The sequence below is a fragment of the Pollicipes pollicipes genome, unplaced genomic scaffold (assembly GCF_011947565.3).
Source record: "Pollicipes pollicipes isolate AB1234 unplaced genomic scaffold, Ppol_2.1 Scaffold_4740;HRSCAF=5597_pilon_pilon_pilon, whole genome shotgun sequence".
Lineage (NCBI taxonomy): Eukaryota > Metazoa > Arthropoda > Thecostraca > Pollicipedomorpha > Pollicipedidae > Pollicipes > Pollicipes pollicipes.
In genome coordinates, this window is record NW_023596545.1 from 6,683,912 (window position 1) to 6,711,880 (window position 27,969).

Here is a 27,969-nt window from a genome sequence, read left to right on the forward strand (position 1 = left end):
AGTCGCTGCTGCTGCTCCGCAGATGCCGTTCATCGACCGCACGCTGGACAACAGCCCGGTCCGGAGCTGCTGCTCGAGTAACAAGGCAGAACGTCGACGAGGGCTTCCGAGGATGCCGCCGAGAGGTGTGCCTCCGCTCCACGGCATTCGCCGGCCTGACCCAGCTCCGTTGGCCCGTCACAAAGCCGAAGCTTGCACACCGCATGGCGAGCGAGCCAGCCCGTGGTCACGCGGAGAGCGTCCGCGTGTCAATCGCAATGTCCTGACTTGGGCTCAGTTGTGCGTGCGTCCTTCCAGTGAAATCGCACAGCACCGAACGTGACCGTTCGGGTGTCGCGGGTCACCGAAACATGCTGCCCCTCCAATGGTGGTGTCTGTTACGCCGTGGTGAGGTTTCCACACGTTAGGATGTGCCTCGCGTCTGCTGTGTCCGCCGCCTGCTGTGTCCGCCGCCTGCTGTGGTCCGCCGCCTGCTGTGTCCGCCGCCGGCTGTGTCCGCGTGTGCCCGCCGCCGTGATTGGCGGCCTGTTGACCGAGCGCTCCCCTGCCGCCGGTAGGACAGCCGCGTGTCTCGGGTGAGCGACTCGCTGCTTGCTGGGTCCGTCCGAGGAGGAGGAGGAGGAGGGCCAGGCCAGCGATCGGCGGGCCGGCTGCCGAGGCCGACAGCAGGTAAGCCGCTGTCGGACGCCTCTCCGCAGCTCTCTCCTGTGGCCCAGCCTCGCTCTGTGTGAGCCGTGCCCACCACCTGGCTCGCAGTTTCTTGCGAGCTGGTTTCGATCAGTGATGTTTTCTCTAGTTAGTTGCAGGCGACAAGGTATCAGCCCTGTGGTGGTTTATGGAGTTACTATGAGGACCGCGACTCGGAGAAGGTCCTGGGCCATGACGTCTTTGGGTCCCTTTGTTGCAGGGCTCCTCAGAGTCTGCTGCCGCCAGCGCGGAGTCAACGTCCCTGCGGCGACTCAGACTCCCCCGCCGTCGGCTCCCACTTCCCCGCCGTCGGCTCAGACTTCTCCACCTTCGACTCAGAGTTCCCCAGCGTCGGTTCAGACTCCCCCGCCCGTCAGTTCAGACTCCGCCGCCGGCGACTCAGACTCCTCCGCGGCGAGAGGCTAAGTCCCCTGCTGAAGCTCCGGGGTCCAGGTCCCTGCTCCAGGTCCTCCCCAGCTTCTCCAGCCGCCCGACAATCCATCCGGTCAGCGTGCTGCTCCGCCGGCGGCGGCGGCGGCGGCGACCGGTGACGGGCCGGTCTCGCTGGCGTCACGTCCGAGCAGCGGCCGCTGGGTGACGGCCGAGCCGGTGCTGGTGCAGACGTTTCGCCGCCGGCGGCGGCGGCACCACTCGCCTCGTGCTGAACGGCGGCGACGGGCCAACGACGCCGCCGCCGGACCGGCCCGGCACGCGCCAGCTGACGGTCGGCGGCGGCGGCGGCACCGTGCATGGTGAGAGGCCAGAAGCGACGACTCGCTCCCTAGGTCGGGGACGATGAGTGTCGGGGTGTTCGATTATCCCCCCCCCCCACGCACTCACATACATATCTCTGGATTTAGGGGCAAGGCAGTCGGACAGACTTTTGGGAAGTTGTAAGTACGGATGTTTGTCTCCGGGGATGAGCTTCACCTCGTCATCGTCTGCTCTGTATCCTTGCCTCGTGACTGTGTGGGGCGCCGCTTGGGTTTCGTCCAGACTGGCTGTGTTTATACATCCTTGATTTCAGCGTCTTCCATGTCCGTGGTAACGCTCCTTGCTGGCCATTTGGCCTCCTTGTTGGCTGGTGCTCCTCTGCGTGACTAGGCGCTTCCGGTCCGTCGCTGTGGCCGTCGTGTTCGCCGCGGGCGCGCATGTGTCCGTGCTGGGCTCCGCGCGACTGACCGGTCGCGCCGCAGGGCCGCCGCCGGCAGCACCTGCCGCCACGCCGCCCGGCCGGCCGGCCGGCCAGCGGCTGGACGACAGTGAGGTGGTGATCTCGGGCTGCAGCATCGTGGGCGGCAGTCCGCCGCCGGCCGACCCGCGGCCGCGCTTCGAGCTGACGCTGGAGGAGCGCCACGACGAGCCGCCGGAGCCGCCGGCGCAGAAGCCGCAGCCGGAGCCGACGCACGTGTCCGTGGTGCAGGTGGAGCCGGAGCGAGAGCGGTCGCCGGACGCGGGTGAGCGCGGCCGGCAGCTGCGGCGGGGGCCGAGTCCGGCGGACTCCCCAGTCCGGTCCACCGGACTGCCGGACTCCCCAGCCACGCTGTGTGCTTACTGGAAATCGACGCTTACGGGCGGCCCGGCTAATGGCTCACGCGGTAGCCGCGCTGATGCGGCGCCGCGCCTGGTCATTCCCGCTGTGCTGGGAACGTCTCTGTGCTTCTGTTCCGTTGTCTCTCCGCTGCTTTCATGCGCGGTCGTCTGCCCGGGGCCGGCCAATCGCCGGCGCTGGGACAGCCGTGCTTGTCCGTGTGTCCCGGCCCTGCGCGGCCGCGGTGCGAGCCACAGCCGGTCCTGATGGCTTGCTGGCCTGTGCTCCGCAGGCTCTGCGACGGCGCTCTCGCCTTTCACGTCCATCACACTGCAGGGCACCACTGTGGGCAGCTCGGACGTGGACCACTTGGCGGAGGAGACCAGCCTCTCCCCCGGACACAGTCCGCTGCCGGCCCGGGTAAGTGGCCGAGGCCCGCCGGGGCTCAGAGGCTCGCCGAGTCGAAGTCGGGAGACTCGCCGGGTCAGAGTCGGTCAACTCACCGGATCAGATTTCGGAGGCTCGTCGAGTCAGAGTCAGAGTCACTGGTCCGCGCGTCCCTGCTCAGACAGCCCAGCTAGTGCTGAATGAGTGTTGACTGGGCTCGGACGGTGCGCTTCTGCTGCTTGTTGCCATGCCTGACTGCGGGACTGAGCAGCACTGACCACACTGACCATGGCTCAACGTAGTCGTTGATCAGTGTCGAATGGATCTATATAGCCCTGCGATGGCAGCGTTGATCGCGTCAGTCAACTGCTGGATAACGTGATAAATGCTCATCATTTTCGCCGTAATAAGGGGACTGTACAGTGGGAGCCAGGGTACTCGTAGTAGAGTGGTTCGCCTGCGCTTCGGGGAAACTAGAGGTTCGGGGTTCGGGGTTCGATTCCCCGTGGTGCCTGTCCTTCTTGCCAGGGCGAGAGGCAGGCGACGTTACATAACCTTAGTAGCTGAGTGCGTTGTAAATCCCAGTGATGACGACGCGCAGCAGGGGCCAGTCGCATACCTTTATATGGTGTAGCCCACAGCAAAGCCCATTTCAGGAGTGCTTTATAATATTTCCCCGTGGTCGCATTGCGCTCAACTATTGTCGCATGTTCGCACTGGCCTCGGCAAGCATGCTGCACTATGGGAGCCACTGGAGCTACGAGCGTCACTGAGCTATCGGCTCCGCCTGCAGCCGGCTTCGGGCGGCAGCAGCCGGGACAGTGACGTCAGCAGTCTGGCCCCGCCCACCGAGGGCGGCTCACTGGGCAGCGCGCCCGGCAGCCACTCCCCTTCTGCCGGGGCGAACGGCGAGGAAGTGCAGCTGCGCCGCAAACGGCCCGCACCGCAGCCCCAGGTAATGCCCCGGCATCCCCAGGTAATGCCCCGGCAGCCACTCCCCTTCTGCCGGGGCGAGCGGCGAGGAAGTGCAGCTGCGCCGCAAACGGCCCGCGGCGCAGCCCCAGGTAATGCCCCGGCAGCCCCAGGTAATGCCCCGGCAGTCCTAGGGACTGCTCCGGTAGCCCCAAGTACGGTCCCGGCAGCCCCAGATACGGCCCCGCGGCCCCAGGTACGGCTCCGTGGTGTAACCAAGGCGTCGGCTGAACCAGGTCCTATCCACCAGCTGCCTTCGCAGTACAGCCACCATGACGACGCAATGTAGGGTAGGGCAGGGTAATGCCAGAAGCGATGATCAGTTAGGGCACTGTTGAGCCCAGAGGAGAGAGGGCTCGTCTGGACGAGGCCGCGACGAGGCCGCACGGAACGCAGGTTGGGACGGAGGATAGGGCGGGAGGGCGACCAAGAGGATAAAGGACAGGAGAGCACAGCAGGACAAAGGGCGATGCAGGATCACTGATATGAAACGGCTGAGAACAGGATGGAGCGGAAAATTTAATCAGTGGCTGAAATAAGAGAACAGAGGTCAGAGCAGATGATTTCATCAGGGGCTGAGAGCGGAGAACAGAGAGTAGAGAACAGAACAGGTGAAAGGTCCTCGGACGGGGCAAGGCCTGCATTGTCCTGCATGGCGCTGGCATGACCGGTTGCCTCCCCCTGTCCTTTGTATTATCCCTCGAGTGGTGCTGTGCTGTCCTTGTCACTCCCCTGCTCTGGTGTGCTCCACTCCGTCTGCCTCACAATGCGCGTGTCGTGCTGCTGGCAGGATGCGTCCAGTGACAGCGGCTCGCGCTCGTCCTCGGCCAGCCGCGGCCGCCAGCTCGAGCCGGCGGTCTCGGACACGCGCAAGAAGACGCGCAAGCGGACGCGACGCTTCGAGATAGACGGCGTCATGATGACCTCCACCACCAGACAGGTGTTGTACGGTGACGGGGAGACGGCCGGCTTCGACGAGCACGCCTTCCGCAAGCAGGAGCTGCGCGACCTCAAGCTGCTCCAGAAGCAGGAGCAGAAGCAGCACCGCGAGCTCTATTTTAAGGTGAGCAGACGGGCAGCCCTGCCCTGCCCTGTGCTGCCCTGCCCTGCCCTGTTCTGTCCTGCCGTGTCGTGTCGTGTCGTGTCGTGTCGTGTCGTGCCGTGTGTCCTGTCCTGTCCTGCCCTGTCCTGTCCTGTCCTGTCCTGTCCTGTCCTGTCCTGTCCTGTCCTGTCCTATCCCGTCCCGTCCGTCCTGTCCTGTCCTGTCCTGTCCTGTCCTGTCCTGTCCTGTCCTGTCCTGTCCTGTCCTGTCCTGTCCTGTCCTGTCCTGTCCTGTCCTGTCCCGTCCTGTCCTGTCCTGTCAACGCCAGGGAGATGGGCTGCCTGTCGGCGCGATGCGAACCGTGTGACAATTGTCGGGTCTCAGCATCAGTGGGATATGGCACTGCTTGGGTGCCAGCTCTCTAAAAATCCCGGTTTTGAGACGCGTCGTATCTCCGGCTGAGTGGCTCAGCTCAGTGGTCCCACCTCTGAGTAGTGTCGGGAGCAGCTGCGCACCGGTTCGGGCGGTGGCCTGCTGCGCCTGCGACCCGGCTCGGCGGGAGCACCAGGAGCCGCGCGGCCACTGACCGCGGCGCGCGGCTATCCGCCCCGACAGACGCAGCAGGCGCAGGAGCAGCAGCAGCGGCGCTTCGAGCAAGAGCTGGCCGAGCTGGTGCGCAAGTACGACGGCGAGCTGGAGGCGGGCGCTGCGTCAGCAGCGTGCGGAGCAGGGGCGCGCCGAGCAGCGGCGGGAGCAGGACCTGCGCGCCGCCAGCAAGAAGATCCGCGCCGACCAGGTGATGGTGCCGGCGCCGCCAGAGGCGCCGCTCGGCACCCCGTCCCGAACGCCGGTCAGACGTGCGTTTGAAAGACAGCTTCGCACCTCTAGAATGTGTGCGGTTTCTTCATTTTTGGCGCTGTAGCAGTGTTGATCGAGTGGAGCGTGATCGGTCATTGATTTAAGGGTTTCCGTTTGCGGCAAGACCTGGTCATGCGCCGCCGTCTGTGACTTGCTCCGTGCGCCGTCCGTGCGTCCCGCTCCGCGGGGTAGCCCCCTGACGGGGCCTGTGTGCGCCGCGGCAGGAGCGAGAGCTGAAGACGTTCCGCGAGTCGCTGCGTGAGGAGGCGCGACGGCTGAAGCAGGACGCCGGCATGATGCTGCGTGACGTTAGGAAGGAGTCGCTCCGCGCCGGCAAGAACAAGATGGAATCCGATCACAAGGTGACGCCCGGCCACCGGCCGCAGCGGCCTGCGCACAGCCCGGACCGGTCTGCGGGTGCAGGCCGCTTGGGTCGCGTTCTGTGGCCGACCGCAGATGACGATGATGATGACGAGGACCGTGGTGATGATGGTGATGATGCTTTGGACATAAAGGCGCGCCGAGGCCATTTTGCGTCCGCCTGGCCGGAAAGCAGGGCCAAAGCCGGCATTGGACGCCCAACTGGTGGCGTCTGCCGCTCGCCTTCTTGTTTGTAATGGCTTGTCGATAGCGAGGTGGCGTGGTCAGTGCCGGCCGGCCGGCTGACCGGCGTCCCCCGGCCGCAGGAGAGGGAGCGTGTCTTCGTGGAGCGGCTGGACGAGCGGCACCAGCTGGCGCTGGAGGCGCTCTCCGAGCAGCACCAAGAGAAGCTGGCCAACATGATCAGCCAGTTTCGAAAAAAGAGGCACCAGGTGCGCCCCTCCCCCTCCCCCCGGGAGTTCACGAGACGCCCCCCCCCAACCCCAACCCCAGCTCCCACCCGGGCCCCGTCTGGACGTGCGTCCACGGAGGCTCGACGGCGGTCTTTTGAGGCGCTCTGCAGCGGCTTATGTGAAGCCGGCGTTGGCGTCTGGACAGTGCTGGGCCGGAAAACTACTGCACGCATCTACACTGAAAAACTGGAACTGGCTGTTGGATGGTGGCATGATTATGGTCTCCACATCTAGTCATGTCTAGTAAGAACGTTGGTTTTGGGGCCGTTTCGCAAACAGATTCATCATGTTGTTTTTGTTTAGCCCAGGCCCGAGGCAGCTCACGATCGTGTTGACCACCGGGTGGCAACTGACGCAGTAAACCTCTGCCTCTGACCTTTGACCTTCACTCAGCTGATACGGGACAAGGAGTCGGCGAAGGACAAGCTGGAGGAGCGCCACATCCAGGAGCGTCACCAGTTGAAGAAGCAGCAGATCAAGGAGGCCTTCTACCTGCAGCGGCAGCAGGCAAGTTCCCAAACCAGCACAGGATGGCACGTTTGGCTTGTGGTGGGCAGATCATGGGTTCGATTCCCACTTGGGGCGCGGTGTTTCTGTTCCCCGCCGCAGCTAGCATGTGACATGACGCGGCAGCGAGTGCGTGCCGGCGGCGCTGTCCGCGGCGCCGACGCTGCCGTCTGACCGCCGCCTCCTCGACAGATGCTGGCGCGCCACGCCAGGGAGGTGGACCATTTGCGACGGGCGGGCCTGCGCCGGTCCGACCTGCTGGCGCGCCAACAGCAGAGCGAGCGGCGCGCGCTGCCCAAGCGGATCCGCGCCGAGCGCAAGGCGCGCGAGCTCATGTTCCGCGAGAGCCTGCGCATCGGCCAGCCGCTGCCAGGCCGCCTGAGCACGGCCGACGGCGACAAGAAGGAACAGCTGAGCAACTTCCACGAACAGGAGGGCAAGCGGTGCGGCCGGTGGTCGGCTGGCCACCCTCGCAGTGTGGCCGGTGGTTGGCTCGCTACCCTGGTAGTGCGGCCGGTGGTCGGCTCCCCACCCTCGCAGTGTGGCCGGTGGTCGGCTCCTCACCCTCGCAGTGCGGCCGGTGGTCGGCTCCCCACCCTTGCAGTGCGGCCGGTGGTCGGCTCCCCACCCTCGCAGTGCGGCCGGTGGTCGGCTCCCCACCCTCGCAGTGCGGCCGGTGGTCGGCTCCCCACCCTCGCAGTGCGGCCGGTGGTCGGCTCGCCACCCTCGCAGTGCGGCCGGTGGTCGGCTGGCCACCCTCGCAGTGCGGCCGGTGGTCGGCTGGCCACCCTCGCAGTGCGGCCGGTGATCGGCTGGCCACCCTCGCAGTGCGGCCGGTGGTTGGCTCGCTACCCTCGCAGTGCGGCCGATGGTCGGCTCCCCACCCTCGCAGTGCGGCCGTTGGTCGGCTCGCCACCCTCGCAGTGTGGCCGGTGGTCGGCTCGCTACCCTGGCAGTGTGCTGGCGGTCGGTGGAACGCTGTTGGAACTCCGCTGGGGTGTTAGTCACAGCTAGGAACAGAGAGCGTTCGAAATCTTCGAAAGGAAATGTTTCACTTTATTCAATTTTTAGTTTTGTGAGTTAGTTTAGTACTGACTCACTGACCTTGATGTAGTTGATGCATCTTGTTACATTGTCAGGCAGCGGGATAGCGAAGTTTTCCACGATCCGTTTTGCCGGTTGCGTTGTTGTGGCAACGTGAGCCTTCTTGATTACACTTTTGGCTTTGGCAGGTACAAAGGTGAGGAGCACCGACTTGAACTGAAGCACAAGCGGAAGATGGAGGAACTGAAGGCTTTGAACGAGTCCGCCGTGAAGGAGCTGGAGCAACTGCACAACGAAAAGTGTGAGCGCCTCGCTGAAGCTCTGGAGAGTCGGCATCACCTCGTTTGCGTTCGCCACAGGCCACGTTGGCGAACAACCGACAATTTGCGCCCTGGACCTCTCGCTGGCACCCCGTACCGCCGGAGGGCGGTCCGCCCCGCGCGGGGTCGGTCCGATCTGTTTGGGGGAGCTGGTATGGGTCGGACGGGCTGTGCTGGTCTCGCTGACGGAGCGCCGGTCGCAGGTCGGACGATGCTGGATCACGAGGATGCCAAGCTGCGCTCTGTCGAGGAGCAGTACTTGGCCGAGGTGCAGGAGTGGCGCCAGACCCTGGAGCCGCGCCGCCTGGTGAGAGCGCCGCCACATACCGGCCACTCTTGGGTCGTGCTTGCTGCTTATGCAAGATGGATTTTTCGCACCCTGCTATCACACGAAACATGATACCCTATTTTGTTGAAACCATATTCAGCCTTTGTACGGAAGCTAATGTTATGCGGTTGATATGCAGAGTTTCGGTGTCAGTTTCGTGTTGTGTACTTCATGTGAAAATGACCCCGCGTATGAATCGAAACCCTGTGAAGCCCAGTGTATGAAGATGAGTCTAAATGTTTGCAAACGTTACAATTTTTAAAATGTCTTGGTAAACCTCCGTTTTCCATCTCGCCACTTCGCCCATGTCCCGCTTGCTCTGGCAGAAGCTGGAGGAGGAGCTGGCTGCCGAGCAGGAGTATCAGCCGGAGTCGTCGCCGGCCGCCGCCAGGGACGGCTTCGTCAGCAAGGTGACGCTCAGTAACGGCCGCAGCAGCCTGGGCCGGGCCAGCACGGTCAGCGGCCACTCCCAATGACGCCGACCGCGCGCCTAGAGCTGACCTGGGCTCGACCGTGGCAGCCCCCGGGCGCAGGGACGCTCCAGGAACAGTGCTCAAGTTGGGGAGATATTCCCCAGTAGAGGGACCCCCCCCCCCCCCTCCCCCATTTGGGACACAACCCTGTGTGGAGCAGGGAGGAACGACAGCCGTCAGCGTCTGCGAGTGACGTGTTGGCGGTAGAGGCCGTCGTGCCCGGCGGGGCCGCGGCCTGGACCACCCGGGTGTGGGCGGTGCGTCTAGTCGGACGTCACCGGCGGACGGTGTGCCAAACGAAGCGACGAAGCGAGTCTAGTCTGCGCGTGCGGGTCAGAGCCGTGGACCGGGCGCTCGGCGGCTGGTGATGGTGTTGGTGTGAGCTTCGGCGACGAACGGTGGCTGTGTCAGCTGCTCGTGATTCATTGGTGGCGTCCTCCTCCGCTTACGGTGCTGTTGTAGGCAATCAAGAATGGCGTTATATGGCGTGTCTAGTGCTTGTCGCACTGATATATTATTACATATATACGTATATAAGTAAATGTCCGCCGCCAAGGCTAATTTTCATCATGATGATGCATTGATGACGCTTCATTGATGCGACTAATTTTAACGTTTGTGATTACCGCGCTACCGCTGCCATGCTTCCTGTGATGACGTCCCCGTAGTTTATAGAGCAGCCGACTGTATAGTTTGTTGCGCGCGGCTTCTGCCGCCGTCCGTACCGGCGAGAGGGTGTCAAGATCGTGACTGCCTGATCGCGGCCGTTCGCGCTCACCCATCGCCCGTCACGTCCGCTTCGCGGCCCGCTAACGGCGACGGTTCACCGCGTGTCTTCCTGTCGAGCGGTTTGTGGGCGGCGAGGTCGTTTCATAATACAGACGGGCGCTTGTACGTGCCGAAGATGTGATGGTTCTAATGTACTAGATGTACTAGATCTAGATGTACTAAGTTCCATATTTTGTAAATTGAAATTTTCACTCCCGGCCGGTCTTTTTGCGATGGGATTTTTCACTTCCACCCCAGTTCAAAAGCAATTTCAGCTCACTGCGAAGATGCGCTGTACCGTGCGGTACCGTGCCGTGCCGTACCGCGCCGTATCGTACCGTAATGCGCCGGTAGTTGGTACTGTCTCAGCGTCGCCCAGCGTGGAGTGCGGGCTGGGCGCTGCGCTTGCTGAAAGCGTGATCAGACCATCGACTGAAGAACAGGCGGTGACGCCGGCTATGCTTTCGGCAGCCAGTGAATGTGAAATACGCCACGAGTCGTCCGCTATTCCGTTTTTCCTGCGACGACATGCAACACATAGGATATCTAGGATGCCCTGTGTCAGCAGGTGAGCTCGTTGAAAGTCGTAGGTCATTAATGCGGTCGCCAATGAGACTAGCGACGCTTTAGCCGTCTTCTACGCTATGTAGTGGTGCAGTGCTATCTGGTCGACATACAACCATGCGTCAATGTAAATGGTCAGTGACCCAGAAATCAATTTATCACGACTTGAATAGGTTATTCTCAGCCAATATTGGACGGGTAGAATGCCTTCCCTTCTTGGGGAGCTGCGACCTACCTTTGTGGTTCAGTCTCCGGCGCATGAGACACATGAAAGGTGTTGGGATGAAAACCTGTCTTACGATTTGGCCCCACTGCCTGACATGACATTCCTTCGCTTAGATATGATAGCAAAAAGAGTCGAGGCGTCGTCTGCACGTGCTCAGACCGTCAAGATCCTACAGTTTTCAACTCATTCGATTTGCGAGATATGTGATTGGGCCCACGTACAGTTGTTTGGTTAAACTAGTGTATTGAGTTATCGGCACTGGGGACGCCTCGGTCGGCGAAATTGATGTTCCGTGCTAAGCGCTAGAGGTGCAGATTGTTACAGTCGGCGCAGCTGACTGATTGGGCGCGAAAACAGGAACCCGGTTACGAAGACACGTCCCCTAATAACTCGTCCTCCCCTCCCTCCCTCAGCTGGTAGTGTGCGGGTAAACAGACCATCAGTGACCAGACTTGTGCTCCATTCCACTTGGGAGGAATCTACTCCAAATCTGAATCGAATTATGTGGAGCCAAATCCGAATATGATTCATCACTGTTAAGTATTGGAATTGTGCTCCATTGCAGGTGGAAGCGAGTGATAGCCAATTGTTCTCGTTCCGTCGCAAACAATATGAATTAATTCAAACTCCGATGCAGCGGAACAACCGATGGCGTCGAATCATATTCGATGCTGACCAAAACAAAGCGACTCCGAAATTGCATTCGATTCCATTCAACCACAAGCATGTCGGTGCCTCCCCGGCTTAGGGAAGTGGTGTACGGCTCGCGATGCGTAATCTAGAACTGACCAGACCTTGTCACTAAATTGCTAGTTGCATGAAGCCACAACATTGCAGTTCTTAATCTGATGTCAGTATTCCTTCATGCTGCTAAGTTAGGGTCTACCAGCATTGTTTTGCGTGTGGTCATTCGATCGCGCGCGTGGTTACACCACCGCATTCGCATAACAAAAATGTGCAGGAGAGCGGGCACGTGAATGAAATATTACAAAGGGCAGCAGGCTGTCACCACATTCTGAACAGCGAAGTAGGCGTGTCGTGCTCAGTGCGTCAATATAAGGTTTGGAAATGAGGGCCGCTACAAAAATCCACAATGTGAAGCACTATGGTAAGATTTGTGTTTCCGATAGACTATCACACGATCAACGACAGTCCGTAAAGGCTCGGCCATCCAATGTCAAGTATATTCAAATTCACGAAAAATCGCAGTCAATGGTTTAAATATTACGCGGCTAGAGTACATGGTTACCTTAAGGTTTAAACGTTTGCTGCCTGCTCTGTTTCAGATATGACACAAGAAGTGCATAAATACTCGCGTGCATTCGTTCCAAACAACCTGCCAGTTTAGCCAATCACACATTCATTCCCCGTTTCCCATCGCAGCTTCCTTCTTGCACACCGTCAACGTCACAGGAGTACATCCCCGTTGAGCGCTGCGTTACACAACCCCACGCAAAAGCGGCCATCCATGGGTAGCGTCGCGGTGCTCAACCTCACCTCCGGCCAGGCGAGCATGCGACTCCAGCGTCTCCAGGCACCCCTCTGACCTGTTGCCGCAGGATGGCCGCCCTTCCCAGGCGCCCTCCCAGAGGCGGCCATCCCGGCCCTCGCGCGGCGGCACGCTCGCCCTCAGAAGTTCTCCTTGCGGAACTCGAAGCCGAACTCGTCGCACTTGTGCCGCACGATCCGGGACAGCTGCGGCGGGCCGCAGAAGAAGACCGTCACCTTGCCCTTGCGCTGCTCCTGGATCTGGCGGAACACCTTGTTCCAGTTGGGTCGGCCGGCGATAGTGCGCGTCTTCAGGCCGGTTATCATGTCCCGCTTTTCCTGCCGGCGGGTTTGACGTCACAGGGAGCCGCAGAGCCGGGACGCACCGGCGCGCTCGTCTCAGAGCGGCGCAGGAAAACATTTACACACAGGACCACGCGAGTGACTGGCGAAAAGAGAGTACGGGACAGAGCACGAGTGGGGAGCGCTCTCGATTCCGGAAGCAGGTGCGGTTTCGCTTCGACTAGTCAGGTACATTTCGATGAGCTGCACTGCACGGAACGGGCTTCGTTTAACATGGCTACGAATGCTTACTGCAGAACCGGAAGCTCTGTGATGAGCAAAGTCCGTCTGTATTTTTTAAAGGCTTGAGCACGAAGTTCGTACGTAAGCGCGAATGACATAAAGTGTGGTAATCTCCCAACGAAGCGTACATTCGGATGGACAGTTAAGACGAACCTTCTCGTGCAGCAGGTCCAGCGCCAGCTGGAGACCCACGGCCTTCATGTCCGTCTTCTGCAGCGCCGATGTGATATACATGTGCATGTCGAGGAAGCGGTCCATGACGCCGCCCAGCTCGGCCTGCTCGATCTCCAGCTGCGACAGCAGGTTCACGAACCACTCGAACGAGCGCTGGTCCCGGTTGATCCAGAAGAAGTCCACCTGAAGCCGACAGCCGGTCATGGGACGGCGCCGGCGGCTGGAAATGGCCCTGCCCTCCCTCAGGCGAGCACCGCCCGGAGGCAAGTCATTTCAATTCCTGGACATGCGCAAATTTTGAGACAACTCCCGGCATGAGTAAGACATGCTGTAGCAAAGTGAGAAGCAGAAATGAGCGCCAGAGCTGGAGAACTGTGGTCCTCACCAGAGTAGCGCATGATGCTCATCCCAGTCAACGACCGGCACCCCTCAGCGCAGCTGTGCAGCGCCCTCACCCCTCCCCACAGCGATCACCCCTCCCTGATCCGCACCGGCCACGGCGCTGTCTGCTCGGGCCGGATCGCCGCCCCACCAGTCACGCTGTGGCGGGTCCTGACGCCCGCGGTATCATACGGCGCCGCCGCGCGCCGGCCCAGCGTACCTTCTTCAGGTTCATGACGGAGGCTGGCAGCTCGTCCGTCCACTTGTGCTGGCAGCGCGGGCAGCGGTGACAGTTCTTCCAGTAACGGTGCATGATGGACTGGAGGATCGAGGCGAACGGCGTGACGCCGATGCCCGTGCCGATCAGCACAGCGTGCTGCGCTCGGAAGATGTGGCTGGACGGCGCCCCGTAAGGACCGTCGAAGTAGATCTGCGGGTCGGGCGGGAGGGGTGGTCACCCTCACGCCATGGCACTGATCAGTGGTCAGTTCCGTGGCACTGGTCAGTGGTCAGTTCCATGGCACTGGTCAGTTCTATGCGATAAGATTTGTCCGCCTCGCGCAGTGCTGGTCAGCGCTATTCGAATGAACGGCGGGGTCATTGTATCGTCCCAGGCCGGTCGTCACCACACGAATGCAGGACGGCTTGTCATGTGGTGGTGGGGGGGGGGGGGGGGGGGAATGAACGACTCAACCTCTTTCGCCCAATGTACACCACCGACGGGGAAAACATTACCGGGACGGAGGAAGTGGGGGAGTAGAACGCGCAGAACGGCATATTTGTTCTGTGGAAATTACCCACATGGTTCACCGGACTGGAATCCTTCCAGCGGCTCATCAGCCAGTGTACCTCGCCTCCAGCGGCTCACCGGACAGTGTCCCTCACCTCCAGCGGCTCACCAGACAGAGTCCCTCACCCCCAGCGGCTCACTGGACAGTGTCCCTCGCCTCCAGTGGCTTACCAGCCAGACAGTGTTTCTCACCTCCAGCGCCCCACCGTACAGTGTCCCTCACCTCCAGCGGCTCACCAGACACTGCCCGGTACCTCCAGCGGCTCATCAGCCAGTGTCCCTCACCTCCAGTCGCTCATCAGCCAGTGTCCCTCACCTCCAGCGGCTCACCGGACAGTGTCCCTCACCTCCAGCGGCTCAGCAGCCAGACAGTGTCCCTCACCTCCAGCGGCTCACCGGGCAGAGTCCCTCACCCCCAGCGGTTCACTGGACAGTGTCCCTCACCTCCAGTGGCTCACCGGACACTGTCCTCACCTCCAGCGGCTTGCCGACCGGGTAGCGCAGCTCTGTCCCGCTAGGCGGCGCCGTTGTCGGCGCGTGCCCCTCCTCCGCCTGGCCGGGGTCGGAGCGGGGCCGCTCGGGCCGCGCCGCCGCTCCCAGGCTATCCAGGGAAGGCGTCTTGAACGCGATGATGGTGGGCTTGCGGCGCATGTAGCGGAAGCTGTGCGCCACCGACTTATTTTGCGGACTCTGCGGCAGGAAGCCAGCGAATCACTGCAGCACCCGGCACAGTAGGGACTCTGTGTGACGGTGGGGACTCTGTGTAGCGGCGGGGACTCTGTGTGACAGTGGGGATTCTGTGTGACGGTGGGGACTCTGTGTAGCGGCGGGGACTCTGTGTGACAGTGGGGATTCTGTGTGACGGTGGGGACTATGTGTGGCGGTGGAGACTCTGTGTGACGGTGGGGACTCTGTGTGACGGTGGGGACTCTGTGTGGCGGTGGAGACGCTGTGTGACGGTGGGAACTCTGTGTGACGGTGGGGACTCTGTGTGACGGTGGGGACTCTGTGTGACGGTGGAGACTCTGTGTGGCGGTGGAGACTCTGTGTGACGGTGAGGACTCTGTGTGACGGTGGGGACTCTGTGTGACGGTGGGGACTCTGTGTAACGGTGGGGACTCTGTGTGACGGTGAGGACTCTGTGTGACTGCGGGGATTTTGGGCGACATTGCGGCTGGGAGAGCGCAGAGCGTGTCTTGAGGCCACTGAAATTGGCGCGTAAAGAACTAACAACCAGTGTAAGAAGCACTTACCTTACAAATGTGCCAATAAATCAAATTGTTAAACGGTATAAAAAATACCGGGCATCAGGGAACTGATGGACTTGATGAGTGATATTTATTGGTAAGAGTGCTGCCTGAATAGGTAAGAGTATAAATATAGCAGTGTAATTTTTTTATAACTACGAAAGCAGTTTCAGGACGCGAGCAACAGTGACCATAAACATGTAACACGACGGCCAAGCGTAGAGGTAAAGCCACACATAAGACGACAACATGATGAGTGACATGAACGGCATGACAATTGAGAGCGCGGTAAGAAACACCCAAACACGTACAACAAAACCAGCTGAGGCTCGCACGGTTGATAAGGCTGCGTGTTATACATGTTGTGAGCATGACAGTCTAAGGGTAAAAAAAAACATACAAAAGTTACTTTCACCCCGTGAAATTCTGCGCCTTGTTTGGTCATACTACACACGTATGATGGACAGCTGGCACCTCCATTCCGGCTTCTGGATTCGGCAGTTGGTTTCCGAATGTTATCGATGCTTCACATACCGTAAACTAAAATTTGAACTAATTGATTTGTCGAAATAACATACCGTTTTCGTGCAATCCGCATCGTTCCAAGCCAGCGGCTAAGAGTGAGAAATATTTGTGTGACAGTCCGATTAAGTACTTATTTGTTGTTCCGAATGAGCACAGACCATACCAGGTCATGAAGATGGCTCGCCCATACCAGTTCCACGTCATGTCATGGCAGTTGAGCTTTCTTTCAAAACGTTTTGTTTCTTTTAAAACAAAGGTAATAAGTGCAAGGAAATTTGGAACAGGTCAATTTACCCGCCTAAAATGCACAGGTTCGCAAGCTATATTTACAACCATTGTAGTGTCCAAATGTCCTCAGCTCTGCATTGAATGAGAAAATTCCGATGACAACGTACGCAGAATAAGCACATTGCCAGCAGGCAACGAAAGCAAATAAGCTTTTGAAGACAAAACCACATTGCACGGCTTCTTGAAGAAGGGCGTACTAACCCAGTACGTACCTTAGCCGGGGGTCTCTGTAACGAAATCCAAATGCATGCTGTTAAGTGAGGCAGCACGTGCAGTAACGCAGAACAATGATGTACCAAGCCTGCTTTGATGCACACACATATATATATATATATATATATATATATATATATATATATATATATATATGTATATTTGTATCCCTCTGCTTCGGCTTCGCATCCAAGAAGCTGAGGTTTAGATGGCGGAAGCCGTGGTACCCCAACCGGCAGAGGCATTCTGTCCAGTTTGTGCTTTCAGAGCAGGCGGAGTATCCATATTACATGACATCTTCAGAATGGTATAACCATTTTACTATCACGTTACACCGCAAACAAAGCTAGGCCTGATTGTGTGTTTGAGTAAATAATTATTTTAAATGGCCCACGTCGTGGGTGGTCAGATCCTGCACTGCAAATGCACTGCCAGTGCATTGCAGTAAGGATGTATGTATGTACCCAAGTACCTATTCAGCTGTGCCATGCGGGGTGCAGCCAAAATAAGTGTGCCTTGCTTGTCGGGTGTAGCCTGGTGAGCTATGACGTCACATGGGATGTAAAACCAGCGGAGAAAATGTTCCTTAGAGCTGCTCCGCACTGAGGCGGGAGGGTCGGGGTCGTCCCAGCACTAATCAAGTACAGGTCAACACTAGCCAAAACAAGACGCTCGAAGGCGCGCCTGCGCTGATAGGGTCCAGTTTCAATGCAAGCCAAGTTGTCGCCTCTGACCACTTATCCTGACCGTTTACAAGTACTCGAATCTTGGCGCGATTCTTGAGAACGCAATCTTTGCAAAGAAGGCCTGGTGAAGGTATAGGCCCAGTGAATACTCACGAGATACGGCAGATTAGCCAGCTGATTGTGGGCGTTCTGCATGGTCTTGTCGTCAAACGTTCGCTCCGAGCTGGAGCGAATCTGACCGCGCAGACTGCAAGACGGCTCGAGTTAGCACGCAGCACACGAGAGGTCATGCACCGTCGCTGAAGCCCCGGTCGGCCACAGGACCGCCGTGAGCCGGCGCACTGGGCCAGGGGCGTTACACTGTTCTGGATACTCGCTGAATGGTCAGTGATTGGTAACAACTGACCTATTTACTGTTGTTAGTTCGCTTTGACGAATGCCCCTTGTTGTTTGACAAGTTCAGTGCATACAAGCCGGTCACACGTACATGTATCCGTCGCTGTGAGGTACTCTCGTGGGTGGTACAGGTTACAATCTACATACCTCATCCTTTTCAAAGGACAGTACGTTTTTGTTGTTCCCATCGTGGTCAAACCACAACCTCGACCTCCAGATACGGTGGGTTCATGCCCGCTTACAAATGTTACATAGAATTCCCGCGTCTCCATGGGTTCGGCCAATGACGGAAAAATGCACCCTACAAATTTTGGACAGGAGCAGCAACGTCTCGATTTTCGCAATGCCTCGATTCCCGGCATCACAATTCCTTCGACTCTCGATATTCGCCAACGCACAGGAGCAGTTTTTGTCGCTTCTTCACGCGGTAGTCCATGTCTGGCAGGGAGATAGTCTTCAGCAGGGGCACCCTCCTGTTGGTGAACGGGTGTCCATTTTCGGGGCCGCCGCAGGCCGCGACGCGATCACCGTCACCGTCTGAGGGAGGCAGCACGGCACCAGCGGGGTGGGCGGTCAACAAGGCTGAGGCGGCGCTGGCAGCGCCAAACGCCACCAAGACAGCGCCAGACGCTGCCAGCAGTTTGGCACAGACGGGCTTTGAGCTTAGTCAACGGTAAACCGACATTTTTGAGCACACTCAGGCCCTGTTGCAAAAGTGCCGCCGAACGAATTCGGTTCTGCATTCAGTTCTGATACCTTGAGCACTACTGCTATACCGCATCAACTATGCTGGCGTGATAACCATGACGGAAGAAACGGGTTACGTGCGGCAAATACGCATGCTGATCGCAGCTGACATGCATTTGTCAGCACGAGTGCCGTAAATACTTTAATAATAACAGGGATATGGACGACGTCTATCCCGAGAACCAGTTCCTGGTGTTTCGGTAATGGCAATGCAATGGCAAATGCAGCCAAGGGTCGAGTTGGGTAGCGCAAATAAGGTGTAGGAGCTCTGGCATGTTTGACATGTTCCAGCTTACTCTGTTGGTCCTCCTCGTCGATCGGTTCCATCGATACGTCCTGGTTTCCTGTGTACGCCCCGTTCTCGGTCCCGCCGCTAAGGATCTCGGGCGGCTTTGTGCTGAAGCTGATACGCCGGTCTTTGTCGACGGGCTTAGCAAGCTTCTTCATCGACCTGAAATGTCAACCAACAGCCGTTGCTAGAGGCGGATCCAGTATTGCGTCAAGAGGGGGGAGGGGGGCACGCAACATTGTGGTCCTTCCCCTAGAAATGGGGGCTGCTCGAAAAAATCGTCGCGTTCCGGACATTAAGTCTCAAAGATTCTTAGCATGCTGTTTTATACGGGAACCTATCTTGCTGTGCATAGTCCTAGAGAACCAGGCGTGTTACGTCCGCACAAACGTGGAGCTTGTCCATTTTCACCAAGTCATGGCGGATCCTGTCATTTTGAGGCTAAGCAATTCGGAAAAAAATCGGGACAAAACAATTAAGTGTGGTGCCAAACATCATCAAAATCAAGCACAGCCTTGATTCCTGTCGTATTTACGGTTAGCCGGTTAGTTGCTGTGTTCAGCTGATGGCTGATGACTAATGCGGAACTTTTGATTTGTTTGTTATGAAAGAGGCAAAGTATCTTGGCATTCGAAATGCATTAAGAACGTGATAAACAAGTGTAATAAGTGTCTTAAATTCAGTGGCCAACGGAAATGACGCATACAACGTCGTCGACACGCAAAATATTGTTTCATATTTGCGCGTAAAAACCATCGGCGCCTATCCGACTGCTGTTCTAAGGGTAAGGCACCGAGGCCAATAGGGACGGAACCTGCTCGTTCGATGGTGTCACGACAGGCAAACAAAGAGGACCCTGTCAACAACTATAGGGTCTTTAGAGCAAGCGAGAAGAGACCAAGACCATCGTGGTGACTCCTGAACGATCGTCAATGCCCCGGCCCACTGACATATAGGACCACGGCCGGGGCACAGGGCCCTCTGAACAAAGGGCAATTACTCAAGACCAGTGTACATGATGCGATCAAAGATATGCGGGCAGGTTAACAGGGGGGGGGGGGGCGCCGATAAGAGAAGGGGGTCCTCCGCAAATAAAATCAAAAGAAAAGAGACCTAGATGAACGTAAAGGAAACCCGAGGTCAATGTGAAGGGCTCCTGAGTAACTAAGTTCACCCCGGCAAAAGCGTACAGAGCCTTTCGAACGAGTGGGAGGGATTCCTGGAAGGCCTCTGATCGGTCAAGAGTGCCTAGGCATGTTAGCAGATAATACCTCAGCAGCAGCTTAGGGCCCCACGAGAGAATTCAAAGACATCAAGGGCCACGTAGAAAGGCCCTTAGCGATTGCATTGACCCGGCAATTAGACATATAGGGCACCGGCAACAGCGTAAAGCCTCAGCGCAGCGTCAAGAGCCTCAGAACTTGTCTCAATCACCACCCTTACAACCAGTGAAGAATAAACTTGGTCTGCCCGCATGTTCTCACTTTCGCTTGCGATTATTCTTGGACGTCTGGAGGCCCAAAGACGTTCAGTTTTGTTGTGTTTTGTGTTAGAAAACTACGTCCGTTCGCCCGGTTATGGAGTGCTTCGTAGCCTTTGGCTGCGCTTGGGGCACTAGCGTAATGATTATGTGGCCCTCACCCTTCTGGATCCGCAACTGTCCAGAGTAGCTTAGTAGATGGGTCCAAAAGTGCGTAGGATAATCTTTTCAGAGCAGAAGTACCCAAGACACACTATGCAGGGTCCCGGAATGATCGAGTGCGCCCGAGCAGGTTAACAGATAGGCTTTCGTCGAGGGCGTAGGGCGCTCAGCAAGTCACAAACCAATGGAAGCGCCCCTGACCAATGTAGAGGGCCCATGAGTATATCATACGTGTGTCGGTTAACCGAGATCAGCGTGAAGGGCTCTTGAGCAGTCGAGAATACCCCAGCGGGTTAAAATATGCCCCCCCCCCCCCCCCCGCCAGTAGTGTATAGAACCTTTCGGGCGAATGGAAAGATTTGTGGAAGGCCCCTGATTGACAAGAGTGCTCCGGCACCCTACCAGGAATGGCCCCAGCGACAGTGCAGGACCCTCCGAACAAGTGCAAAGAAATCCAGGGCAACGTTGAAGGCTCCTTAAGGATGGAATTGACCTTGCAAGTGAACAGATAGTGCCCCCGGAAACGGCGTAGGTCCCCTGCACGGCGAAATGAGCCTTGAAACATCCCAATCACCGCCTTGTCAATCAGTGAAGAAAAGCTTTTGTCTGCCCGTGGGTCCTCCACTTTTGCTAGTGACTGTTCTTGGTCGCGTAAAAGCCTGAAGAAGGTCCAATTTTGCTGCGTTTTGAGTGTAAAAATCTGCGTCTTTTCGGCCCACTATGGCCCCCATGGCATCTCTGAGTCCGCCCCTGAACGCTATAAGCGTCTTCTACTCAGCATACACTTTCTTCAGATCATTTATGACCTGAAAGATACTTTTGCATTCGTGATATTTCGTACAGATCTGGCACTAGGCAGGACATTTTTTAGATTTACGATTGCCGCAAATTTCACAATAAAAAACGTAAAAATATCACCAAAATATAGGGCAACCATTTCTGCACGAATAACTTAAAAGCATTTTCAACATTTTAACCTCACTATATTTGAAGTCTTGCAGAAAATATGTTGCAAACAGCCGAATACTATCTATACATATAAAGCTGTTTGCCGCTATGTTAATATTCTTATCTAGTTGACCTTTAAGACAATGATGCAGCTCTAACGTTCAGAGACAACATAAGGAACGACTGAGAAAAGGTGAACCACAGGCTCTCCCCATCCACCGATGCTAATCCATATCCACCGATGCTAATCCATATCCACCGATGCTAATCCATATCCACCGATGCTCTCCATATCCACCGATGCTCTCCATATCCACCGATGCTAATCCATATCCGCCGATGCTCTCCATATCCACCGATGCTAATCCATATCCACCGATGCTCTCCATATCCACCGATGCTATGCACGCATGCTTACTTCTCGCGTCACAATGCTCGGCTGGCAGAGAGAACAGCATAACTTACTTCTGTATTTTCTGGAGGCTGGACTCCTCCTGTTTGGGCACCTGTTGGCCCTTGTCGGAGTTACAGTCGTCACCGTCCATTATCTCCTCGAGGCACTCGATCTTCAGCTGCTCCTCCTCAAAGTAGTCGTACAGACGGTTTGTCCAGCCGCCGGCAGCCCGAATATGCAACCACAGCGTGTCTGCCGATGTTGCGTGGTTATTAATCCACGCAGGGGATATCAACGCGATGATGCGCCAATCTCGATGGTACAGGCTCGGTCCAGAGACAATTTTTGCGGAGAAAAATAATCCTTTTCGGAGCTCTTGATCTGAAGCGGGGCGCCTTATCCACTGGTTTGGTTATGGATTCGGCGACGCTTATATAAAATAGATATATTGTTACACATGCCGTGTATCTGGTACTAAGACAAGACAAGTGATTAAAATGATAATTACCGCCGAATGAGCGCCTGGTGGTCCCTGAACACACGTCGCTCAGGCGGGCCTATGTCAGTGCCGTTTATTTCGGCGCCGTTTCCCGCCGTAGGGCCAGCGTACCGTGCTTTCGTTCGGCCCCATCCCCCATCATAGGGCCGGCGTATCGCGTTCTAGTTCAAGTCGGTCCCCCGCCACAGGGCCGGCGTGCCGCACTGTTGTTCAATCCCGTCCCCCCATAGGGCCAGCGTACCGTGCTGCTCCGGCGCGCTACTGATGGTGAACGGATGCCACTCGTACTTGGCGATGACGGGGATGTTGACGAAGATGTAGTCGCCAGGGTGGTAGTCCAGGTTGGCTGGTCGCTTGATCACCTGCAGAGGAATTCAAATCAGAGCCTTCGTGCGAAGTTCGCCTCCGACCGACAGCAAGGGCGTGCGCGGCTGGATAATGCATTTAGAAAAGACGGCAGATCTGCTCAAACATGCGCTCGCCGGTGCTGGGTGATCCAATGTTATTTTTACTTATTTTCTAGCCATCACTCTCCATGTAACATTCATCAAAGCTCACAAATTAAGTGGCAACACTGTTATTATATTTATCACAATTCAAAATAATAATTGATGCAAAAGTGTTACCTATCCGGAAATCCCGACGGACAGCGCAGGTAATCGGATCGAGTTTAGGGTGGCGGAGGCATCATCGTCCGGCCCAGCTGCAGGCTGAGCCGTAGATAACAGATAACGCCCCTAGTTGACAGTGTCAATCACTATTCACCGTGTGAACGCATGGAGGAAGTCGGCAGCAAGCAAGGGCGCAGGATTTCATGGAACTTTTGGGCTCCACCTCCCCGTATACTGAAATTTAGATTCAAGATAAGGTACGACTCCTCGCTATCCAACGTTGCTTATTACGGGCATACAGAAGGCGCCCGTTGGCCACCACCTCACAGACATCCCAGATCCGATCCGATCTGACTATATCCGATCTGATCCTCCCCGATCCGATCCGATCCGATCCTACCCGATCCAATCCGATCCAATCCTGCCCGATCCGATCCGATCCTACCCGATCCCATCCTCTCCGATCCGATCCGATCCTACCCGATCCGTTCCTCCGATCCGATCCGACTCTATCCTAATCCCGATCTAAATCCGAATTCAAACACGGATCCGAGTCCGATCAGATCAGATCAGATCAGATCAGATCAGATCAGATCCGTAAACACCAGATTAGATCAGATCAGATTCAGTATGGTCTGATCTGATCCGATTGAATCTGATCCGATCAGATTACATCAGAATAGTTAAAACCAGATCAGATGAGATCAGATCCGATTCAATATGATCTGATCTGATGCGATTTGATTTGATCCGATCCGGTCCATCAGCGCAGATCTGAGGTGAGCACGGCACGACCCGCCGCCACACGCACCAGGTGTGTGACCTTGGAGGGCAGCAGGATGCCGGAGCTGATGAACGCTCTGCCGTGACCCATCCGGGTGCGCACGAAACGGACAGCACGCTCCACCACGTATATGACGCCCGGCAGGATCACCCACTTCCAGAAGTTCGGAGCGTGTAGGATCAGTAGGGCGAAGAATGGTACGTAGAGCAGGTGGGTCCAGTAGAACACCTGTTGGACAGTCCGTGCCGGGTCAGCCCACCACGATACCCTACCAATCTCCAGGGTTGAGAGATTTTTGTGAGATTTTTGCTATCTATACAACACGACAAAAACAGGATAAATGGTGTCAAGCACGGAAAATTATGACCATAATATGTGGTCAATGCTGGAAAAGACGTCAAAGCACATTTACGCTTCAGATAGGCGATAGTGAATATATCCTCAAGTGGTGCACACCTCCCGCTCCAGCTACATGACGCTCCATTTGCTTTTATTTTAATCGGGTGCTGCCCGCACACGTGCAGCATTTATTGAAGTTGGCCTGACCAGTGACTATGTAAGCTGAGGTGTGTAGAGCAGGCCAGCACCGGGATGGATACTCTGCGATGGCAGCCAAGCAAAGGCTAGGGAAGCGCCTCCTTATTCATTAATGATGGATGGCAGGACGAAGGGATCCCGCAGTCATTACTTGGCACCAATGGATGGCAGAACGAAGGGATCCCGTAGTCACTACTTGGTATCAATGGATGACAGCACAAAGGGATCCCGCAGTCACTACTTGGTACCAATGGATGACAGGACAAAGGGATCCCGCAGTCACTACTTGGTACCAATGGATGGCGGCACAAAGGGATCCCGCAATTATTACCTGGTACCAATGCACCGCACGCAATACCTTTCGACTAGATCACGTATGCTTAACAGCTGAAGAGGATAAGGCACATTATACGCCAGCATAGTAGCGTGTGATAACTAGACAGCACGCAAATTAAGGTACCAGCCGAGGCTGCTCTGGATGTTGAGGTTGAGCGTGCAAGTGCTCCAGCTCGGCAGGGTGCAGCTCACTGTAGGTTACGGCGGCGCGAGCCAGCCGTCCGCAGGCGGCCGCCGCACACCTCACCTCAAAGTTGCCCCGCTTGCGGACGAACGGCTGCGAACAGATGACCATGACGGCCAGGATCAGCATGAGCGCCACGCCGCTAGGGTTGGCCAGGCCCGGCACCAGGCCGAACCGGCGCGGCCGCATGGTCAGCAGCCACTCGGCGTACGTGAAGTTGCCGGAGTTGAGGGCGCTCAGCGGCCCGTCGGGCGGCACCACGTTGAGGGCTGCGGCAGGCGGCCGGGCCTCAGTTGCACGGCACGCACGTCAATGTGACGTGATGTGACGTGGTATTCACATCACTCCTCACCGCATGTCCGAAACGTGCGGGGGGGTACGCGTCAACATAACATTATGTGTCATGGCACTGCTGTAACCCATCGCATGTCTGAAGAGAGGATCGCATACATCATGCCAAGTCTAAGGGCATATTAATGACATCAAGTCGCGCGGTGAATGCATTATATCACACTGAGCAAGAATTAGACAGTACAGCGTACAGTCAATATGCAGTTATAAGACCCCAGAGAAAGACCACGGTAACTCGGCAATGAAACTTTAAAAGTCGTGGTAAGGAACAGGAGCTCAGAAAAAGCATCTAGTGACAATAACTCCACATGTTACGCGTCGTATCGACAGGCGTTGTTTTACAACACGCGAGCAGCCCGCAACAATGAATGCACAATGCAGATCCAACGTCAATCAGCAGATGTCACAGGCTTTTGCGAGGCTCTCACCAAGGTTGCAGAGGTGCGCAAATGTGTGAACCACGCTGTAGACAAACACGAACATGCCGGCCATCTTGTGGAAGTAGATGTGCTCGTCGAGAGGTAGGAACGACCCCAGGCCGTGCGAGCGCGCGAAGGTGATGACGTTCCGTAGCATCACGGCTATGATGAACGCGCAGGTGAAATTCAGCGTTTGTCCTGCAACCGTGGCAGTCAAGGAAATAGACGCTAAACAGCGACAAACTATGTCCGTGTAGGTTGAAATAGCTATTATGGTATCTATGACTGGCGTCGCGTGTGATTCGTTAATTTCGTGCATAGATAGAGTACTTGGAGAATGTTTCGGCATGATATACTTTGATTTTCTATGATAAGATGTTACTGCCAGTCCGAACACGCGGATAGATTTGTTACATAGACCATATTTAGGTTCTCATCTGCACGAGAAGCAAATTACTTCAAGTACGAGCTTTATCCATAGATCATAGCGAAAACAGTTTTAACAGAAATCGGAACGAGATCATAATCAATGCATAGAACTACAAACGTCGTGTTCTATGGGCTGTCAATTGGCCCTTCTCATCAGGATTTGCTGAAAGCTGTTGCAACGTTGAACTACCCATCAAGAAGCAAGCCTTTTGAAAATTGTGCGCTCTGCTGATCAAAAGATGCGTGCCATTTGAAAGTCCGTCGATGGTTGTGTTCTGAACAGACGTAGAGTTATTTGGATGATATTTTCCATTGACTAACGCGAAGTGGAATGGTGTTGCACGCCCTCCAGCCATGTTCGATATTGTTTGACATTGAGATGACAAACAATACAATTTGCTGTTTCAAAAATACGTACAATGCTTTAAAGAGTTTCAAGTAACAGTTATCTACGCTTACATTTGAAAGGCCATCAATATACTATTTGAACATTTTTGATGACCCTCTGAGCCCATGCACAAGAAAAACCGTCAAAATAAAGACTATCCTTCTACGCTTGTTGCCTTCGTAAGGTGTCATGCAATTGGCTCAAATGGCCTGTTTTGGTGAAATTTGTCGTCTTTTCCAGTGCCCAATACATGGTTCGTCAAACATGTGTAAGCCTATTATGCCAGTTGGCCATATTGGAGATACTGAGAGGCAAGATGTTTGCAAACGCGATTCGACGTTGGCTAGCACATCTGTTAATGGATAATAAAAAACAGAAAAAAATATTTTGAGAATATTAGGCAGGTATTTACAATCAACACGTCTGCCAATCGCCGAGTGCCGAGTTCCGCGCAATGTTCTTCGGGGTCATTGCACGCCCCGACGCTACCAACAAGGCGTGCCGTGTGCGTGAGATCTGACGAAGAGAGCAGGCGTCTCTCGCGCTCGGGGCCTGCACTGTACGCAGCGCCCGCCTACCGCCGCCTGAGCCGCCGTCCCACTCACCGCAGGCCCTGGCCAGCACGTAGAAGCCGGGCAGGCCCCTGAACTGAACGCAGCGCGAGACGAACAGGCCTACGTTGACGGCCAGGAAGGCGAAGAGGAAGGCCAGGTACGTGTAGTTGTTCCTGATGTAAGGCAGCGAGAACTGGTAGGGCCTGACGGAGGTGAGCTGGCGCAGGAAGGAGAGTCCACGGCGCGGCTGCGGCGGCACCAGCCAGCGATCGATGCTGTGAACATGCCCGGCGAACACGGTGATTAGCGCTCAACTGCGCTTATCACCAGGTGATGGCATGTACTGGAGATGATGGGGACGATGAAGCTACGGCGTGAATGGTTCGCCACAGATGTGGGTTGTTACAGCATACGTGGTTTAGATTGCGATGTCTAATTCCTCAAATGCAGCACTGTGCATACAACAGAACAGACACAATGATAGAATGCGTGGCATAGTGCCACTGAACTAACAATAGACACGCATATTAGGCATGTGTAATCAAACAATACTCGTGAAGCAAGTCGCGTTGTGAGCCGGACTTTCACCGAATCTTAGCTCAGATCAAGACCCATTGTCACTATGACACTTTATGGCGGCGTGCCAAATGACACGGACACTTGAACACGGACACATCGCAACACATGGATGCGATACCAAAGCGGACCTGACCACTAACACTGCGAGGGGTTCTGAGTCGACTGGGTCTCAGTGCGCGCATCAAACGCCTGAAAAAGCTCCCAGCCCACAGCAAGGACGATCAGTGCGCGCATCAAACGCCTAAAAAAGCTCCCGCCCACAGCAAGCACGACAAACGGCTCTGTGAAGTGCGTAGAAAGTAAAACTCTAACCCGGGCAGGAAGTCAAAATGATGTGCTCCGAGAAAAGGCATGGCTGTATTCGCAAATGGTTATCGAGGATCGCCCTGTCGTCCAGGCTGCCGTCTCACCTGGGAAAAACAGTATTACCCTGCTGTCCTGTCTTACTTCTCTCCTGGTTTGCTCAGTCGTACCCTGTCGTCCAGTCTGTCGCCTCTCCAGGTTCACCCCGTCCTACCCTGTTGTCAGTCTGTCGTCTTTCCAGGTTCACCCCGTCTTGCCCTGTCGTTCAGTCTGTCATCTATCCAGGTTCACCCAGTCTTTCTCTGTCGTCAGTCTGCCGTCTCTCCAGGTTCACCTCGTCTTACCCTGTTGTCAGTCTGTCGCCTCTCCAGGTTCACCCAGTCTTACTCTGCTGTCAGTCCGCCGTCTCACCAGGTCCACCCAGTCTTACTCTGTCGTGTCAAACTACCTGGACGGTTCACCGTCCAGGTTCACCCAGTCTTACCCTGTCGTCAGTCTGTCGTCTCTCCAGGTTAACACCGTCTTAGCCTGCCGTCAGTCTGTCGTCTCTCCAGGCTCAACCTGTCTCGCCCTGTCATCACGGTGGCGACTCCACATGTTTGGCGCATTGAATGTGATGTGGTTTGTTACCGAGTGAGAGTGACAAGTCATTTTAGAACTCA

The 27,969-nt window shown here is 56.3% G+C and overlaps 2 protein-coding genes across 2 annotated transcripts in view; one reads left to right on the top strand and one right to left on the bottom strand.

Moving 5' to 3' along the window:
• Nucleotides 1-364: 364 nt before the first annotated feature.
• On the top strand, nt 365-10,239 carry LOC119098950 (STE20-like serine/threonine-protein kinase). Its single transcript, XM_037222004.1, has 15 exons — nt 365-387; nt 908-1,037; nt 2,072-2,144; nt 2,511-2,638; nt 3,399-3,560; nt 4,368-4,640; nt 4,948-4,958; nt 5,235-5,415; nt 5,702-5,839; nt 6,164-6,289; nt 6,704-6,817; nt 7,010-7,260; nt 8,050-8,162; nt 8,385-8,488; nt 8,836-10,239. The coding sequence occupies exons 1-15, from the start codon at nt 365-367 to the stop codon at nt 8,983-8,985; spliced, it is 1,977 nt and encodes a 658-aa protein (XP_037077899.1). The 3' UTR covers nt 8,986-10,239.
• A 1,469-nt stretch (nt 10,240-11,708) lies between these two features.
• LOC119098951 (NADPH oxidase 5-like) overlaps nt 11,709-27,969 on the bottom strand; it is a 28,266-nt gene continuing 12,005 nt past the window's right edge. Inside the window, 13 exon segments of the mRNA XM_037222005.1 lie at nt 11,709-12,367; nt 12,767-12,970; nt 13,389-13,598; nt 14,433-14,648; nt 17,071-17,164; nt 17,712-17,850; nt 18,357-18,511; nt 21,405-21,585; nt 22,074-22,194; nt 23,255-23,455; nt 24,348-24,553; nt 25,064-25,252; nt 26,477-26,700. Coding sequence (XP_037077900.1) covers nt 12,170-12,367; nt 12,767-12,970; nt 13,389-13,598; nt 14,433-14,648; nt 17,071-17,164; nt 17,712-17,850; nt 18,357-18,511; nt 21,405-21,585; nt 22,074-22,194; nt 23,255-23,455; nt 24,348-24,553; nt 25,064-25,252; nt 26,477-26,700 — 2,338 coding nt within the window. The 3' untranslated portion in view covers nt 11,709-12,169.

What these genes read in the sequence shown, in the direction of transcription:
- LOC119098950 (XM_037222004.1), top strand. Translation starts at nt 365, where the DNA reads ATGGTGGTGTCTGTTACGCCGTG. An exon ending in GTGGTGTCTGTTACGCCGTG is followed by an intron (nt 388 to 907) that starts GTGAGGTTTCCA and finishes CCTTTGTTGCAG; the next exon opens with GGCTCCTCAGAGTCTGCTGC. An exon ending in TCGACTCAGAGTTCCCCAGC is followed by an intron (nt 1,038 to 2,071) that starts GTCGGTTCAGAC and finishes CCGCCGGCGCAG; the next exon opens with AAGCCGCAGCCGGAGCCGAC.